This window comes from Drosophila montana, unplaced genomic scaffold, assembly GCF_035044405.1.
Source record: "Drosophila montana isolate Dmon_TW-CO22-7 unplaced genomic scaffold, ASM3504440v1 contig_1963_1, whole genome shotgun sequence".
NCBI lineage: Eukaryota > Metazoa > Arthropoda > Insecta > Diptera > Drosophilidae > Drosophila > Drosophila montana.
In genome coordinates this window covers 86,233-103,644 of record NW_026996880.1, presented here as the reverse complement: position 1 = coordinate 103,644, position 17,412 = coordinate 86,233, and the positions used below count along the sequence as shown (strand labels likewise).

The following is a 17,412-nucleotide window of genomic DNA, read 5'->3' as shown; positions in this document are numbered from 1 at the left end:
GAATTTGTTTGACTGTTTTCAAAATCTACAAAACCTGAAGACATTTAAAGATTTCCGGAACACATCTGAACCAGCTGAGTAGTTCATTGCAATGTTCTGTTCATTTGAACTTAATGTGAACTGTTTTATTTTGTTGCTGGAAATATATCAAAGTGAATGAAAATAACAAAAGGGAGCCAAATATGGAAAATTTGGAGGATTTTTCTGCAATTGACATTGTTACATTCGTAACTGAGGAGCTACAGCAAAATTACCGCAAGAGCAATGCTAACAAAACGAAAGTCTTTGAAGAATTTCTCGAGCGGTGGGATGCGAACGACAGCTCCATTGCAAAGGTGAAATCTTTACAATTTGAATTCGAGCCTGGTACGTTTAAAAATTACTTCATTTAATATATCAATAATTAATTTTTACGCTTGCATCCATGCATCTAGATTTGGATTGGTTCAATGTCAGTAGGCCGTTGACACTTGCTGGACTACGCGGAAAAATAGTTGTTTTGGATTTCTTTACATACTGCTGCATTAACTGTATGCATGTGCTGCCCGAGCTGCGAGCTCTGGAGGAGAGGTTTCCCGTCGAGAGCGGACTTGTTGTTGTGGGAGTACATAGCCCCAAATTCGAAAACGAGCGTACTGCGGCCAACATTCTCTCTGCTGCGCAGCGATATGGCATAAAACATCCTATAGTAAACGACTCAAAATCCGCATTGTGGCGGGCGCTGAGCATACGATGTTGGCCTTCGCTATTGGTTTTAAGTCCCAGCGGCTTGCCGATGTTGTTGTTGATGGGCGAAGGCCACGGTGCGTTTCTGCACGACTTTGTTGGCGCGGCTCTGTCCATTTTTGGCCGGCAGCAAAAGATCAACACCTTCAGTCTGCCGCTCCAACTGTCCACAGATCTCCATCCGGCATCTAATTTGCGTTTCCCGGCAAAAATTGCTATGTTTAACGACTCCTATGCTATAGCTGATGCTGGCAACAATCGCGTGCTAGTAGTGACAACTTCTGGAGTAGTAGAGTACAAGATTGGCGGACTCGAGGCCGGGTTTGTGGACGGCAATTTAAATACGGCACGATTTAATAATCCTCAGGGAGTGGCGTTTCTTGATAAAGATACACTAATAGTTGCTGATACCGATAATCATGCACTTCGGCAAATTTCCCTAAAAAGTGGAGCTGTAGAAACACTAGCTGGAACAGGATATCAGGGCAACGACCGGACCGGAGGAAAACAGGGACCGTTGCAGCCAATATCGTCGCCCTGGGATGTGAGTGTATTCCGCACTCGGGACATGGACATGTCTTTCCACGTAGACGAGCTTAATGTGCCAGAGAAACCAATTGTACTGATAGCCATGGCTGGCACACATCAGATTTGGGGTTATTTCCCCGAAGGTATTATTTGGTGGAAGTTTCGCAAATTCGAGCCACGCTGCTGTGTGTCATTAATAGGCAACGGTCTCGAGGAAAATCGAAACAACTCCTATCCACAGAACGCCGCATTTGCGCAGCCCTCAGGCTTGGCCATGTCCAATGACTACCTTTTCATAGCCGACAGTGAAAGCTCTAGCATACGAAAAGCTTCAATGGTCGACGGTAAAGTCATGCCCGTGGTTGGGGGAGATCGCAACCCGTTGGTAAGTTAAATGGCCTTAAATCTAAAGAAAAGCGTGTTAATTAATTATTTTACATTAATAGAATCTATTTGCTTTTGGAGATGAAGATGGCAAACTTTACAACGCAAAACTTCAGCATCCATTGGGCGTAGCGTTTAACCATATAGATCGCAAGCTTTATGTAGCCGACACATATAATCACAAAATAAAGGTAATTGATACCGACACAAATATAATTTCTACGTTGGTCATCAGGAACAAAGATAACAGCATCCTGGCACTTAGAGAGCCATCTGGAATTTGCGTGGATGCCGAAGGAAATAGATTATTAGTTGCCGACACAAATAACCACACCATTCATATAATTGATTTGGCCACGTGCACAGCGCAACCATTTTTGCTGGACTTTAAACAAATTTCTAGCACCAGCGAAACAGACGCACCTGCAACTTCATTAAGAGGAATTGGCGCACAGCTGGTAAAGACTATTCCTTTGCTTCAGCACAAAGGCAGCACTATAAACTTCTTAATGAGGCTTTCGTCGGACCTAAAGTTTACGACCGATGCTCCACAAAAGTGGACAATGAAAATTATAAATCCGGCTTTGGAAATGAAACAAACATGTGGAAAATTAACTGAAGGAAAGTGTAGTTTGCATTTAAGGCATTTAGAAAATATTAGTTCTGAAACAGTTAGCGAAGCTAATCAAACTGTTTTGGTAATTGAATTTGCGCTGAGCCTTTGTGACGCTAAAAGCTGCCTTATGAAGAAATTCACTGTTTCTATTGTAAGTGAACGTCCCGTAGAAGATTCGCCTCTTCCACCCAGTGTCACTGGTGGTGATAATACACTTAACGCGGATATTGGAATATATATAAATCAATCTAATATTAGTTTGTGTTAATAAAAAAAACAGGTGCCTGATTAGACAACTAAAAATAGTCTAGTTTCACAAATTGGAACAATTAAAGTAAATAACAATGTAAAATTCTAAAAAAAAAAGTATAAAAAACTAGAACCATGTGTATTGTCTCCTTGACCATAGTTTTGAGAATTTTATATCAAATGGACTTCTTTACAGTTTGTTTGGCATACATAATTATATGTAGTTCAACATTACGTAAAGCCAATATAATATTTGTGACTTTGTGCACAGACTTTAATTAGGAAAATCGACCATCATTACATTACATTTTGATGGGGATTTGCCATTGTGTATTAATCTTAATGGAGAAATTGTAAAATTTTGTGTATAACATGATCTTGATGTTTTTAATTATTATTATTGAAATAAAACTTTGATGTTTATTAAATAAATTGTATGAAAAAAGTGTCATTACTGACAGTAACATTTTGAACTAGGGTTTTTTGCAAATTCTCTTAGCCGCTTCCGAGCCTCCAGTTGCTTTGCAAACTTCGGAAAGTAAGTCCTTTAAAATGGATTCTTGTCTGCCTTGCGAACCGTCTATTGTTATTGTTGGAATAAATTTAACTGGCGGTCGAAGCGCATGTGTCGCATCTCCGTTGAGTTTCATTAACTCGGAGCCGTGGTCGCTATCAAAACACTTCTGTATAAGATCAATATTTTCAACATTGTACTGCTTGGCACACTGCAAGGGATATAGGAATATATACATAAATAATATTGAGTTGAAATAATTCGAGCTGAACCTTTTGCATTGCATCTTTGGGAATGCGATTGTCTCGAATCATGCAGTTCACCACTTCCAAGCGAATTAGTGGATCATCAATGACTTCTGCAGCGCATGCATGATACGTATTCGCTTGGCATTCCGTCGGACCATGTTGGCAGTCAAATATTAGCTTCCCTTCATCGTCTGTTGTCGTGTGTGCCTTAAATACAAAATTTTGACTTCCGAATTAAAGTACTGTATACATTTACACTAACCTTGCCATAAGGCACAAGCTGCACTTCCATAATCGGGGCAGCGACTTTGTACGCAGGCAGCAGTTGCTTGGTAATAAAGTATTTGGAGTCCGGACAGAGAGCTTCATAAAATACCGTTACTAATACGGGCAGTGGGGCTCCGCCTGACGCCCTGCGATAGTTTGGTTCCTCCTAAGAAGCAACACCAAAATTAAAATACATATACATACATATATTAATTAGATCTGGTAAATCACAATAGCAACCATTAAATGAAAAACTTTAATTAAATCAAACCGTTCCCCATACATGAATCTAATTTTGTTTTCTTGCCCCTCACGGCCCCCGCCGGTAAACATCTAGCGCTCACTTATCACCCCCATACTTATCAACATATGTACGTTTTACATGTCAACCGCAAGATCAAAGCCAAGTGTTCATGTAGACACCTGTTTTTCATGTAGGTAGGTAGTCGTACAGCTACTTAAAATCAATGCATACGGAAATGCTTTATCACCATTTATGCGTTATTACTAGCACTTACCTTTGAAACCAGTAATGGCTGGGGAAATAGTAGAATTCGCAGCAAAAGTCCTAGTGTGACAATTAAGAATATAAGTATAAAAATTCGTTTCCTTGTGGGTATCATTTAGTATCCAATTCATTGAGCAAAAAAAAATAATTTGTGCAGTATGTGCAATTACAAAACACGTCAAGACATATACATAGGTGTACAAAGAGGGGAGAACAAATATAAGTAATAAACCAACATTATATCAATAAACACGTATTGTCCCAAACTCCTATCTCATAAGTACTAAAATACACCAAAAACAATGTATAAAAATACCACACGCGGAATGCAAAGAAGGCAAAGGCCTCGTTTCAAAAGTTGGTCACCTAAAAAAGTATTTTAATTGGGGAAAATACAAAACACGTAATATTTATACTAATTCAAATGAATGCATTGATACTGTAAATTTATATTGTTTTTATAACCATGAATGAATTGAAATGAATAAAATTAAACAAACATTTTTCCTAAAAATATTAAAGATCAAAATTTTTGAATGATATCGGATGGTTAACAAATTTTACAATATTCTTTATTTCCACGGTTTTCTACCAATTAAAGTAACATAAAACAAGAGCAAAAGAATAATAATTGTCAAATTTATAAAATAAACACAACACTTATTTGGATCTAAGAGGAATTTTATTTGGTATGACTGAAGATAAATATATATCACTAATTTGAATTTAACAAAGATTAAATCTGTAACACATAAAAAATTGACGATTTAAAGCTAAAACATTTAAGTTGAAATATTTGGAATTTGAAAACAAGAGTACTCTAGCCAGAAGATACCCTAATCCCTCTACCAATAATCGATAATCGGCGACAAATTCGTACTGTGCGGATACTTAGAGGACCTACGTTCAAAACTTCAAGTCTTAAGCTCTCCCACACATCAGGGAACCGAAGATGAGAGCTCATTCTATTTTATGCTCTTCAGGTTAAGAAAAAGTTAAATTTTTTAAATATCGTATCTTCTATACTAAATAGTTGCCAATCCATCAATATTAATATCAGTCACTGTTCAGATCTCCTTGTTAATCACTTTATTTTTTTTCTACTTTGGTAAAGAATATAATAACCAACTATCTATCTAGCGTTGAAATAGACGTGACTATTATGGACTTCGGTTCTAGCACCCTTAATCTATACACTGCACTGCAAACCAAGATTCTACTGAGAACTGAAATTCGTGTTTTCGAACTCAGCGTTAAACACTGACGATATCTCCTTTATCATATCACTAGCGACCAAACTGCGTCCCAGCTTTTGAAATGCTGCGAAATTGATTTTTTTCACGAAATAACTTGAGGCACAAACAGCTAAATATGCTGGATTGGGTTGGTTGGACTGCAAAGACCAATAAAAGAACGTTGCCAGAGAACCGCTCAATAAATCGCCCTGACCACCACAACGACGGCCCGATCCACCTGTTGGCATGGTGTACACTTCATTGGTGTGTGGTATATGGATCTTATCATTTGCGCCCTTTTCAAGGATCACAACCCCATCACCAAGCAGTGACATCCGTTCGCGTGCAGTCGCCGGGTCTTTCCCAAATAATCTTTGGAATTCGATTGCATTTGGAGTCAATATAACGTCCCGTTGTCCACATACTAGCTCGATATTATCGTTTAATATGAACAGCCCATCTGCGTCTATCACAATTGGTTTCCCAATCTCAAGGCATAGCTTCATTACATCTGTAGCGGTTTTAAGGATACGAGAATCTCGCCCTAAGCCAGGTCCAATTACCTGCAAGCCAAAAAAAGCTTTGTAAAGTGGGTAAACATATAGTTTTTTGTGTACATACAAGAACATGTAATCGGTCGATCCACGGTTTGATTAGCTCAACAGCATCGTCACGGTCCAGCACAGGATGTACAATTAGGTCGGGGCTGTATGATTTTATAACTGTCGCTGCTTCAGTATGACAGAAAACGTGCGACAAGTCCGCTCCCACTTTCATAGCAGTTATTGCTGCAAAATAGGGTGCTCCAGTATATTCCAGGGATCCACCGATTACACCGATGCGACCATATTGACCTTTATATTTTCCATTACTCAGTTTGGGTATAATTGTTCTGAATATTGTCAGCAGTTTCTCTGTATGCACTGGTATTTGTATTATTTTCGACATTTTGCTCTATAGATCGAATTTTTTGTTGAAGTAGGCTGTTGAAGAGAGAGAGAGCCGCATAAACTATTATATTTTTCACACTTTTACTGTAAACTTTACACTGTAAAGATTGTTGACCACATCGATGTTCCAATTTCCAATTCGATTGTTTTGGAGTGATATAATATACCGATATTTTTAAATGCTAAGCCATGCCCCTCTCAACTATCGATAAGAAATATGAAGAGGGAAATAAATCAGCTGTTCTCTGTTTACAAATCAGCAATTGAATGGCGGCAAGCTAATACAAATTTTAAATGCAAACCATAAATAGAAACTTGATTTGGTTGATTTCTTTTTAACACACTTATTGGATATTAGTTAATAGTTTGGTCATAAAAAAAAAGTTCACGTCGGACAATTTTCTATTACCTTGCCGTATTTTCCTGGCATTTACGATCAGCTGCTAGTTTTATTCGTGTAAAGGTGGCAGCCTTATCAATTGGTCAAAATATGCCAACAAATAGATAACGCTACTGTGGAAGCATTTAGAGAAATATATTCTTTTTAAGCGATAAATGTGAAACCTGAGGCTATTTTCGCAGTGAAAATCAAATCAAATCAAATTAAAAAAGTATTTATGCTAGATATATAATATAAGAACTTATTACTTTAGGAATACCCTTTATGTATTTATTAGCAAAAATTGAAGATCTGGTAGCCCCATGCCACCTGATCTATGTGATAAGATGTATATTGTCCACATTGTATATATTTACATACGTACATTCGCCAGCGAATCAACATACTTTGTTGCGCAATAGTGTTAAGAACTTAAATTTTTTATTCCATATTATTTCTATAAATTTAAAGAATAATCATGAAAGTATCTTCGCTGGCCCGGGGATTGTTCAGTGCAATAAAGTCGAATGCGGCATCTTGTACGCGCTCGCACTTCACATATTACCCGACCAAATTCTCGCCAGGCGCCGGCGATGTACAAAAAATGAATATGTTCCAAGCAATAAATAATGCGATGGATCAGGCTCTTGAACAAGACTCGTCAGCATTACTATTCGGTGAAGACGTAGGCTTTGGTGGAGTTTTCCGGTATTTTTAATTTAACTTGCGATCTTTTATACCATGCTTATGTTTTTTTTTTTTTTTTATTACAGTTGCTCTGTAAATCTGCGGGACAAGTACGGAAAGGATCGTGTCTTTAATACACCGTTGTGCGAGCAAGGCATTGCTGGGTTTGTATATACTCTACATTGACTTTAAATTTCACAAACTCTTAATTTTAATTCAAAGAAGAAAATCAATTAAGATGAAACCAAAATCTTTCAAACTGCAAAGACACATTTTCTGGATCGGGCAACTATATCATATAACTTTCATTGGGAGCAATCGGTAGAAAACATTGCTCTAGCATAAAAGCATAGAAGCTTTAGAATAGATTTTATCAAAGTTCAAAAGTATATATCTATACTATCGGATTGAAGCCTTGCCAGTTTTGTGCTTAAAATTTTAGACATAAGGCTTTTACCAGTTCCCGCTGGTTGAAAATTTAAATTTACCCGAACTATCTTCAACTCCACGTCTAATGAAAAAATATGTTTGAAGATCATCGAATAAGGAACAAAAAGTTGGAATCAAGATTTCCGTGCTGTCTTCAAGCCGAAGAAGAAACTATTGTTCATTAAACCTAAAACGTGTTAAATATATTTTTACAAAGACAAAACATTTTTGCATGTTCCACTAGCAAATGTGGTAAGTTTTTAGATAACGCTCTTACGAAATCTTTACTTTGCCGTCCAATCGCCAAAAGTTGCGAGGTCAAAGTTTCAAGTTTCGTTCGTTCGGCTTTAAACTAATTTTGTAAGTACGTTTTTTCCATCCAGGAGAGTTTGATGTCACAAAAACATTGAAACATGACTCACATGAGTTTTTATAAAGATCCTTGGATGTGAGATTAAACCGAAACTCGATCCATCGGTTTTTCTTCTTTTTCTGATTGATTCTGACTGTATATAATAATTTTATAATCGAATATTTCTATAATATTATTATTTTAAATTTAAATTATAAATTTTTTTTTAGCTTTGCAATCGGCGTGGCTAACACAGGAGCTACCGCCATAGCCGAAATTCAATTTGCCGACTATATATTTCCAAGCTTTGATCAAATCGTAAATGAGGCTGCCAAATACCGTTATCGAAGTGGTGGCCTATTCGACTGCGGTTCCCTGACGTTCCGAGTACCTTGTGGCGCTGTTGGACATGGTGCTCTATATCATTCGCAGAGTCCCGAAGCATACTTCGCGCACACGCCCGGCCTACGTGTTGTGGTAAGAAATTTGTTTTAGGTTCATAAAAAAAGAAATAGTGTTTTAGATCTGTATGTTTAGATCTGTGTTATAGTTAATTAGCTTGACTTATACAATCGTTTATATTACATCGTATATATTACAAAAAAAATTGCAGATTCCGCGTGGTCCAATTAAGGCAAAGGGTCTCTTACTGGCGTGTATTCGCGATGCTAACCCGTGCATAATGTTCGAACCAAAGACATTGTACCGCGCCGCGGTTGAAGAAGTGCCAACGAAAGCCTATACGGATGATTTGGAAAAATGCGACATTTTGCGTGAGGGCAAAGATGTCACTCTCGTCGGCTGGGGTACACAAGTTCATGTTCTTTTGGAGGTAGGTCTTGGTTTAAGAACCAAATTTAATGAAAATAATGTGGTTATTTTCAACTTATAGGTCGCAGATCTGGCGAAAAAGCAACTGGACATTGATTGTGAAGTTATAGACCTGGTATCAATTTTGCCATGGGATACTCAGACAATTTGCAATGTGAGACACATTCATTATATTGGGTAGATTCTATTGCTTGTATTTATAAACTTTCTTTTTATTTCAGTCTGTTAATAAAACGGGTCGCGTGTTGATTGCCCACGAAGCACCATTTACTCAAGGATTTGGTTCTGAAATGGCAGCTTATATACAAGAGAAGTGCTTTTTGCGTCTTGAAGCCCCGGTAAAGCGGGTGACTGGCTGGGACACTCCATTCCCTCATGTGTTCGAACCTTTTTATTTACCCGACAAACACCGGTGCCTGGCCGCTCTTAAAGAAATCGTCAATTATTGATCTTATATCAATAACTATATACTAGTAACGGATGCATTTATTTTCAATTATTTCGTTGTTTTATTACAATTGTTAGATAACTTAATCGCAATATATGCGGAGGGGTTTGAGGAGCTAAACCAATAAATAATTTTGGTACAAACGAATCTATATTTTTGTATACATATATAAAAAAAAATAAAGCCTAGGCGTTCCAAATGAATTTATTATCATAAAAAGTATTTCTAACGATTTCGATATTGGAAAATATTTTTTTAAGCGTTTTAATTATACCATGCCTGTTGTTAGATTGATTGTTGTTAGATTGTTGTTTGTTATGGTAGACTTACACTCTTAGGGTAAAATAAATAACCTAAATAAACCTCGAAGTTTATTAATTTTTACGTGTATTATGAAAGTCAGGTTAAGCCTGAATGAGAAATAATTTATTAGAAACCCACTTTAATACGTGGGAGATAATTTATTGTACTCGCTTCGCTTTGACAAGAGTGTACTAAGTACGACTTGCTCTGTCCGCCTATGAAGCTAGATACTTGATAGTTGGAATATATACTCGTGTATATCCGTGTTAGTGTTGTTTATTGGTTACGGCCTCAACGGGCGGCTATATAATCCTACAGATCTATGAAATTTTGCGTTTATACTTCTAGACTTCCTTTAAAGATAGAGTAAACAATATTACGGCCGTGCTAATACAACATTCTAGTGATCATTCTAGAATTAAATGTAAATACAAGATTTCAATACGTGTACAACGGAAATCAGCTGCTGTAAAGGAATATTCGAGAACAATCAAAATGCTAGTTTGATGATTTATTGCACCAACATATTTGGCAATGAACAGGGCGTATTAATTTATATGTTTATATTTGAGGTTTGCTCATATCAACTACTTCATAACTATTAATATATGTAATTACAAAAAAAATTAACAAAGACTAATGAAGAAATTGTAATAATTGAAATATATTTTAGATTAATTATTTTGCGCTATGTGCTTAACCCATATCCTCACAGTGATAGTATATTGATGTATACATATTGGGAGGGAATCGGATTCCGTAAAGTGTATTATCACATTTTTCACTATTTTTCACGTTTTGGTTTACTAAAAGAAAGGTATAAGAATATTATTTTAACGACAGTTAATACATTTAATTTTTAATAATAATTACAACTAAAACTGTGTTTATAAATTATGATATTCCATTTGTATATAAAATCACGGCATAGGAAATAAATGGGATGTGATAATTGCTCTTGAAAATTATAATATTTTACTTTCTAGCCATTGCGATTCCTAGACCCAATATGCCACCGAGAACGAGCGCTGCTCCTCCAGCAACTGCAATACCCTTCGCAACCTCCTTATCGCTTTGTTTCTTAATGTGTTCCTGGTATAAAAAGGAAAATCGCAATATTAAACTTATACACTAGGATATTTTTTTGTAATATCAAACTTGCCTCTAACGAGCGTACTTGGTCATTTGATTCAATTTCAAGAAATGCTCTACAGTACTTGAGGCCTTCTGAATAGTTTTTAATTCGCGCATTTCCAAAGGCGAGATAATAAATGTAATCACGTCGTCCATCCGGGTGTAACCGAGCAAGCTCTTCCAAAATCATGATGCCCTGTTTTTAAATTGCACATATTAGTAATATGTACGTATGTATGTATGTATGTATGTAATCATTAGCCATACTACGCATGCAGAGTAAGTGCAGATACTGACTCACCTTTCTAATGTCATTGGTGTAGCGACTCCGAACGAGACAGAAAGCGTATCTACCATTTCAAGAAGTAGAGGCAGATCGTAACATTTAAATAAAATTGGGAAGAACACAAAACTCTCTTACGTACTCAAATTTTGTTTCTGTTGAGACTTCGCCATCGAGTTCAAGCTCATGGTGGTATTTCCTTTCGAACCTCTGGAACAAAATAACTTTACACATATTCATATGTGGTCCATATGCCTATACACATACCTCCAAATCTTCCACGGGCACAACGTCGTTCAACAGTTCCTCCATTGTTTGTTGTATTTCACAATATTAAGTATTGCTTGTATGTAAATATGAATGTACATAGAGGAAAAAATTTCCACGATAGTATTTAGTGATGAAAAACCAGCGATGAGTGATTTATGGGTTACTGTAACTGTTACATATAATTTAAAAGTCTAATGGGTGTGCAGATAAGATTGGCCCAACTGGGTTTATTTTAGAAAGCACAAATTTACGTATTTATGTTATTTACGTCACAAAATTCCATTGTTCATTACAACAAAACTTTCTTTAAAACACGTCTCAAAACCATTGATTTATTAATTGTGGGCATTAGTAATGTTACCAGTTTTTTTTTAAAGGTATTGCACATTTTACGAATAAAAGCTATTTAAATAAAGCTTGCTTACAATTGTCTATTAATTTAATGTATTAAAATACTGCAAATAGTTAATAGTCGCGTACACAATACGAAAACTAGTTCATTCAATATTTGCAAGGTCTGGTAACATTTTAATTGCCGATATCTGGCAAGGTGCTTGACTGGCAGCCCTGTTTTAGGCAACCATATTTTTTCTGTCTACAAACCAAAACAGAAATACTTACATACATAGTAATGGTTTAATAAATGCGGTTTTACGAATTCAGTTTTCCAATATTTCAGTTTCTTTTTTAGTGTAATTATGAAACTAATTAAGAACTAAAACCATATCAGGTGATAAGGAGCAATACTCAATCAAAGTATCTACAACACACTTGCAAATGGAGCAACAGCAACAAAAAAGCGTAGCTCACGTCTCTAAGTTGTTTGTCTGCACGGCTGTTGACTGTAAAGATGAAATCGAAGAGGTAAATTCGGCTTTACCACTCAATTAGATGGCAGCAACTACAATATTTTTTGTTTTGTGCTTATTTAGAAGTTCGAGCGAGCGTACGTTAGCCTGCAACAACAAATTGCAGGCCTCAGTGATAAGGAAATGCACGATATGCTCACACAAATCGTTTGCAAGGAGAAACAGCATGAGGAGATTTCCATTGGCTTTCTATACATAATATTAACTGATCCGGCAATGGCTCCAAAAACATATCGGGACATAACTCTTGTGTCCAGGGATGGCATGAATGTAATTGTGGCAAATCTCACCCTTTTAGTGGCCGAAAAGTACGCAAAACTAACGGAGACTGCTCGGAGACAACTGATCTGGGTGTTGCGTGAATTTGTGAAGCACCAGGTTCTTAGTGTCGAAAATGTGATTTGGAATTGTTTGCGTCAAGCCGGCGGTGGGGACGTCTCCCATAAAAATCTGTTTCTCGTGGAGAGCCTTTTGGATATTTTCATAGAGTATAGGGCGTGGCTGGAAGCCATTCCTTTCCTAGTACAGTCGTCGGTTTACAGTTTTGTACGCCTTATAGAGGACCATGCCAATCCTGCCTTGATGCCACTGCGTCAAAAAGAGGTTAAGTTTACAATATCATTGATTCGGGATCGATTTCAAGATATTATACCGTTGGGAAGAGATTTTGTACGGTGAGTCGACCATAGTTTTTTTCTCAATATATTTTACTATTCAAATTGTTTTGTGTCTTTATTGCTGAGAATTATCTTAATCATTTTGATATTAAAAAGATTTTAACAATTGTTTTGTTCTGTTATTTTCCCGCAGGCTTTTACAAAATGTTGCACGCATTCCGGAATTCGAACTGTTATGGCGAGATATCTTATGCAATCCGAAAAGCTTACATCCGACATTTAACGGGATTTGGCATTTATTACAAATACGTACCAGTCGGCGATTTTTACAATGTCGGCTACTTCCTGAAATGGAGCGTAAGCTGCACTTTTTAGCTTCGTCCGTAAAATTTGGCAATCAGAAGCGCTACCAGGATTGGTTTCAGGACAAATATTTTGCTACGCCCGAGTCGCACAGCCTGCGGTCTGACCTGATTCGCTTTATTATAAACGTAATTCATCCCACAAATGACATGTTATGCTCCGATATTATCCCGCGATGGGCAATTATTGGCTGGCTTATCTCATCATGTACAAACCCAATTGCATCGGCTAATGCCAAGCTGTCACTATTTTACGATTGGCTCTTTTTCGATCCGGCGAAGGATAACATCATGAATATTGAGCCCGGCATTTTAGTGATGTACCACTCTATACGGAATCATCCTTTTGTCAGCAGCACACTGCTGGATTTCTTGTGCCGCATCACAAAGAACTTTTATATAAAGAACGAGGACAAAATTAGGTTGGGTGTATATAATTCATTAAAACTGATACTCGATAAACAGGTAAGAGCTGGCATAATACGATAATTGCTGAACAGTCGCTAATTTCTTGAATAGGTCATTCCAAACTTACACCCGCTATTTGAATCGCCGAAACTTGACAGAGAATTACGTAACTTAATTCGGGAAAACTTTAGGGAATTTGTAACCCCCGTTGCAAATATGCCACAAACCATATATCCAGCAACACATTCAATCCAGGCACCAATATTTAAAAAAGAAGCTGATCAGCGGATGATGCAGAGTGGTAAATAATGTTCTTGTAAATATACTTAAAACACGATAAGTTGATATTTTTCGAAAATATTTGCAGAAAACATTGATTTGGGAAGCGGAGCATTCGCGGCTAATAGTGGCACCATTTCACTTGTGGACGACGATAACAAAATAGCTATAACACCTGTAGAAAGTTCGGAACGTGAAACTGAAGCTGTATTTAGTGATGAAGACGGAGAAAATATCGGAAGATGTAGCAAAACTGATGAAAATACCGATGACGACGATGACCTACCACTATCTAAAGTTAGTATTGGCGTCGATGGCAATCTGGACTTATTACATATAATCTAATAATACAAAACTCTTTTAAGGTTCGTCTTAAGGAAAAGCCAGTTCCCGAAAAAGTAGAGCTGCCTGACGCGATAGCCGAATCGTTCGAGATATTTGTTACAAAGCGCAACTCTTTTACATGGGAAGCATTTTTGAAAGATTTTCGTACTCTTCCTGCCTCAACTTTGGACGAAACGCAGCTCAATTATGTGATCTCAAACACGGTTTTGATACTCCGTGAAACATTGCCACAACAAAACGTATTTTCAGAGAGTAAAACTGAGGAGAAGTATTTGGCTAAGAGCATTAGCTATCCGCTGTACGGTTTATTTCGCTTTCTGTATGAGAATGAAGACAAAAGCAAAAAGCCCTTTCAAACCCTACTATCTGAAATATGTGAGCGGTTGAGTGAAACGGGCTATCTGCTTCTCTACTTCATGAAGATTCATTGCAAGCTGCAGACGCGAAAGAATGCCCAGCAATCGTATCAGTTTAAGACGACAGTTTATAGACAAATATGCGAGGCCACGGATGAGAAGATTGCCATTTGTCTGGTGCGAGACCTTGATTTACTTGAAAAGGAAAACACCACAATATATTTATGGCTGCTGCCTGATATTTACAGAGAGTTCAAAACAATAGCCATAAATAATACGGACCTTTTGAGAATAACTCTACGCTGCGTTGACGCAAAAAACGTACGTGACATTATGTATTCTATTGCGCAGGGCAAACTGACAATATTCAAGCAAGACGGTCTGATTGATTGTATACGGGACAGCCTCGAGTATGAGACATACGAACAGTTTTGCCTATGGCAGCTTATTCAGGCCCATGATGTACCTCTAAAATGTATACAGGTAAGTCAAAATTCTAATAATCCACAAGCAAAAAAAAAAAAAAACAAACTTAATTTTGAAGTTTGGGAATCTAAGACTAAAAAATTTCCAAACGTAACTTAATACATATTGACTTTCTTATAAAATTGAACGAAAACGAAGTCGGGACCTTTGCGATCTCACAAAGGGCATAAAATATAATATGTTTTAAAATTTTTTGTTTTTTGAAGGATATACTTCCAGAACTAGAAGCTGCTAATCATCCCGAAGCGCTAAGTCATTTGCTGCTGCTGTTAAAGAATGAGGAGCCAACAAGTGAAATAATCCGACTTTTGCTCAGTAGGGAAGCGAAAACCAGAGGGGATCCGTTCGTCACGTCTGCTTTAAGGTACCTCACAACTTAATTCTTATGATAATGTTGTTGTTTAAATGATTTCCTTGAATGCTTTATTAACAGGTTTTGGTGTCAACGTTGTGAAGAAAAACTCTCCGAAATTATCGCATCCCTTCTTACATCAAAATATCCTAGTTCATCGCCCAACAAGAGAAAGCGGCCGTCTAAAGGTAGCTCCGCTGCAAGCAGTACGCCATCTGCTGATCACGTGCGTAGTTAACTTATGTGGCAATTGACATTTAGTCAAACTATTTATTTTCGTTGTTTTTTTTTTTGGTATAGGTATTAAATCATCTTGAACATTATAGAAGAAGTTGTAGGCATGGAACCGGTACCGGGCTCTATGTTCATGATATGATGCAGCGAGCACTACAATCAGCGTATTCACATAGCAATGAAAGCACAAAGGTAAAAATTGCCCTCAAACCAACTAATTTTCTTTTTACTATATTGACGAACTTTTTGAGCAGAAACAGTTCAGTGATCTTTTCGCCTTGGCAGCGGAAGATGAGACCACTGCCGTTGGTCGCCGAGGTGGTAGTGGACGCGGTCGAAAGCAACCAGTTGGTAAAAAGGACTCAAATAACCATAGTACGGGCAGCAAAAAGAATTCGGATGTTGTGAAAACAATATACTCGTCTGATGAGAACTCTAGTGAGGTAGGAAAGCGTAAATTAAAGTTGTTAAACAGACTTTACATATTTTTAAAAAATATATATCTATCTATTCTAGGAGGATTGGTCAAAACATAAAATTACACAGGCAGCAAAGAAAAGAAAAAAAGCTATAAACGATTCCGACTGACAGTGTCAACGTCAATTGCCGCCCTCAGTCTTAACCGGTTCCTTTGATGATGAAAATTACACAAGAAATGAATATGAGTTTTTGAACGAAATTACTTAAGTTTAAAATGGTTTAAGATTTTATCAATTTATAATTAGTAAAATCAATTGTAGAATTTTTTTAATGTTGAAATTGTAACGTTATATTTTTTTATTTTTAATAAAAATCAGAAAAGTTTATTCAACAAATCTACATACTTTTATGAATTATACTAGTCCAAAACTCGGCTTCAACTATCTATATACTACATTTACAGGAAAAAAGGAAGTATACCTTCAGCACACCAAATTGAATACTCATTTTTGCAGATATGTCAGAATAGTGAATAGTACTTAAAAAAACAGAATATTTTGCCATATTCGACCGATCTATGTTATAGTGGTCCGATTTTGATAATTTTTTGCATATGTGATTCAGCCGTTCTGTTTTAATTATGTAGTAATAAGTTATCTTAGATTTTGAACAATGGCTAAAGAATTGGCAATGGTTTCGGAATGCTAACTTACTTTAAACAACCAATAAACCTATAACTCGAATCGAACCACATTTTTCTAATGTTATTTGGGTTCTGAAACTATAACAAACACATTTATCTAATTTAATTATAAGTCATTACACCTTACATCTTTGACAAATCGATCCTTTACACTTTTTTCGACATCTTTTCCACAGATGCTACAACAACGCAAGTTTACTTCAATAAGGATAATTATTTAATAGAGTTTAATGTATAGAATATGCTCAATGCTCAATGCTCTCTCTTTGAAATAACTGTAAATTTGTTTTACTTACAAGCAGCTGATTTGTGACAGCGCCATAACTGCGCAGGGTTTCTAAGACACTTTAATCGGAAGGAAAAACGATTATTATTTTAATAACAGCATCTTAGCAGAAACTGTAATGAAGTTCTCCGTCTTTAGCACAGACAAACCAGACACCTACACATAGACGAAATATGCTATCCAGTTTGTTAATAAAGAAAATATATATATCTAATAAACAATTGTATAAATCGATGCATTTACTCGCTGGATTAAAACACAGAGTTAGATCAGAAAATACGTTTTTTTTTTATATTTTAATAGTGTGTAGATTAGCAATAGTATTTATTGAATTGGCATGTTGGAAGTGATCTT

The 17,412-nt window shown here is 36.6% G+C and overlaps 6 protein-coding genes across 6 annotated transcripts; 3 read left to right on the top strand and 3 right to left on the bottom strand.

Moving 5' to 3' along the window:
- Positions 1-109: 109 nt before the first annotated feature.
- LOC135426058 (NHL repeat-containing protein 2) lies at positions 110-2,935 on the top strand. Its single transcript, XM_064679032.1, has 3 exons — positions 110-366; positions 435-1,639; positions 1,701-2,935. The coding sequence occupies exons 1-3, from the start codon at positions 183-185 to the stop codon at positions 2,520-2,522; spliced, it is 2,211 nt and encodes a 736-aa protein (XP_064535102.1). The 5' UTR covers positions 110-182; the 3' UTR covers positions 2,523-2,935.
- On the bottom strand, positions 2,863-4,254 carry LOC135426059 (gamma-interferon-inducible lysosomal thiol reductase). Its single transcript, XM_064679033.1, has 4 exons — positions 4,051-4,254; positions 3,528-3,698; positions 3,290-3,472; positions 2,863-3,228 (listed from the first exon to the last, which is right to left on the bottom strand). Exons 1-4 carry the CDS (start codon positions 4,153-4,155, stop codon positions 2,977-2,979), a joined length of 711 nt encoding a protein of 236 aa, XP_064535103.1. The 5' UTR covers positions 4,156-4,254; the 3' UTR covers positions 2,863-2,976.
- Positions 4,255-5,112: 858 nt separating this feature from the next.
- On the bottom strand, positions 5,113-6,422 carry Naxd (NAD(P)HX dehydratase). Its single transcript, XM_064679042.1, has 3 exons — positions 6,323-6,422; positions 5,897-6,258; positions 5,113-5,838 (listed from the first exon to the last, which is right to left on the bottom strand). Exons 2-3 carry the CDS (start codon positions 6,221-6,223, stop codon positions 5,257-5,259), a joined length of 909 nt encoding a protein of 302 aa, XP_064535112.1. The 5' UTR covers positions 6,224-6,258; positions 6,323-6,422; the 3' UTR covers positions 5,113-5,256.
- Positions 6,423-6,976: 554 nt separating this feature from the next.
- Positions 6,977-9,554, top strand: BckdhB (Branched chain keto acid dehydrogenase E1 subunit beta). The gene is made up of 6 exons (XM_064679041.1): positions 6,977-7,312; positions 7,378-7,455; positions 8,303-8,549; positions 8,686-8,904; positions 8,965-9,057; positions 9,125-9,554. Exons 1-6 carry the CDS (start codon positions 7,083-7,085, stop codon positions 9,350-9,352), a joined length of 1,095 nt encoding a protein of 364 aa, XP_064535111.1. The 5' UTR covers positions 6,977-7,082; the 3' UTR covers positions 9,353-9,554.
- A 596-nt stretch (positions 9,555-10,150) lies between these two features.
- On the bottom strand, positions 10,151-11,495 carry Fis1 (fission 1 protein). Its single transcript, XM_064679043.1, has 6 exons — positions 11,339-11,495; positions 11,214-11,281; positions 11,090-11,138; positions 10,817-10,984; positions 10,634-10,746; positions 10,151-10,460 (listed from the first exon to the last, which is right to left on the bottom strand). The coding sequence occupies exons 1-6, from the start codon at positions 11,381-11,383 to the stop codon at positions 10,439-10,441; spliced, it is 465 nt and encodes a 154-aa protein (XP_064535113.1). The 5' UTR covers positions 11,384-11,495; the 3' UTR covers positions 10,151-10,438.
- Positions 11,496-11,934: 439 nt separating this feature from the next.
- IntS3 (integrator complex subunit 3) lies at positions 11,935-16,468 on the top strand. The gene is made up of 11 exons (XM_064679044.1): positions 11,935-12,205; positions 12,274-12,884; positions 13,021-13,654; positions 13,709-13,898; positions 13,965-14,173; positions 14,242-15,060; positions 15,270-15,427; positions 15,497-15,641; positions 15,716-15,841; positions 15,904-16,092; positions 16,166-16,468. The coding sequence occupies exons 1-11, from the start codon at positions 12,119-12,121 to the stop codon at positions 16,235-16,237; spliced, it is 3,240 nt and encodes a 1,079-aa protein (XP_064535114.1). The 5' UTR covers positions 11,935-12,118; the 3' UTR covers positions 16,238-16,468.
- Positions 16,469-17,412: the final 944 nt, after the last annotated feature.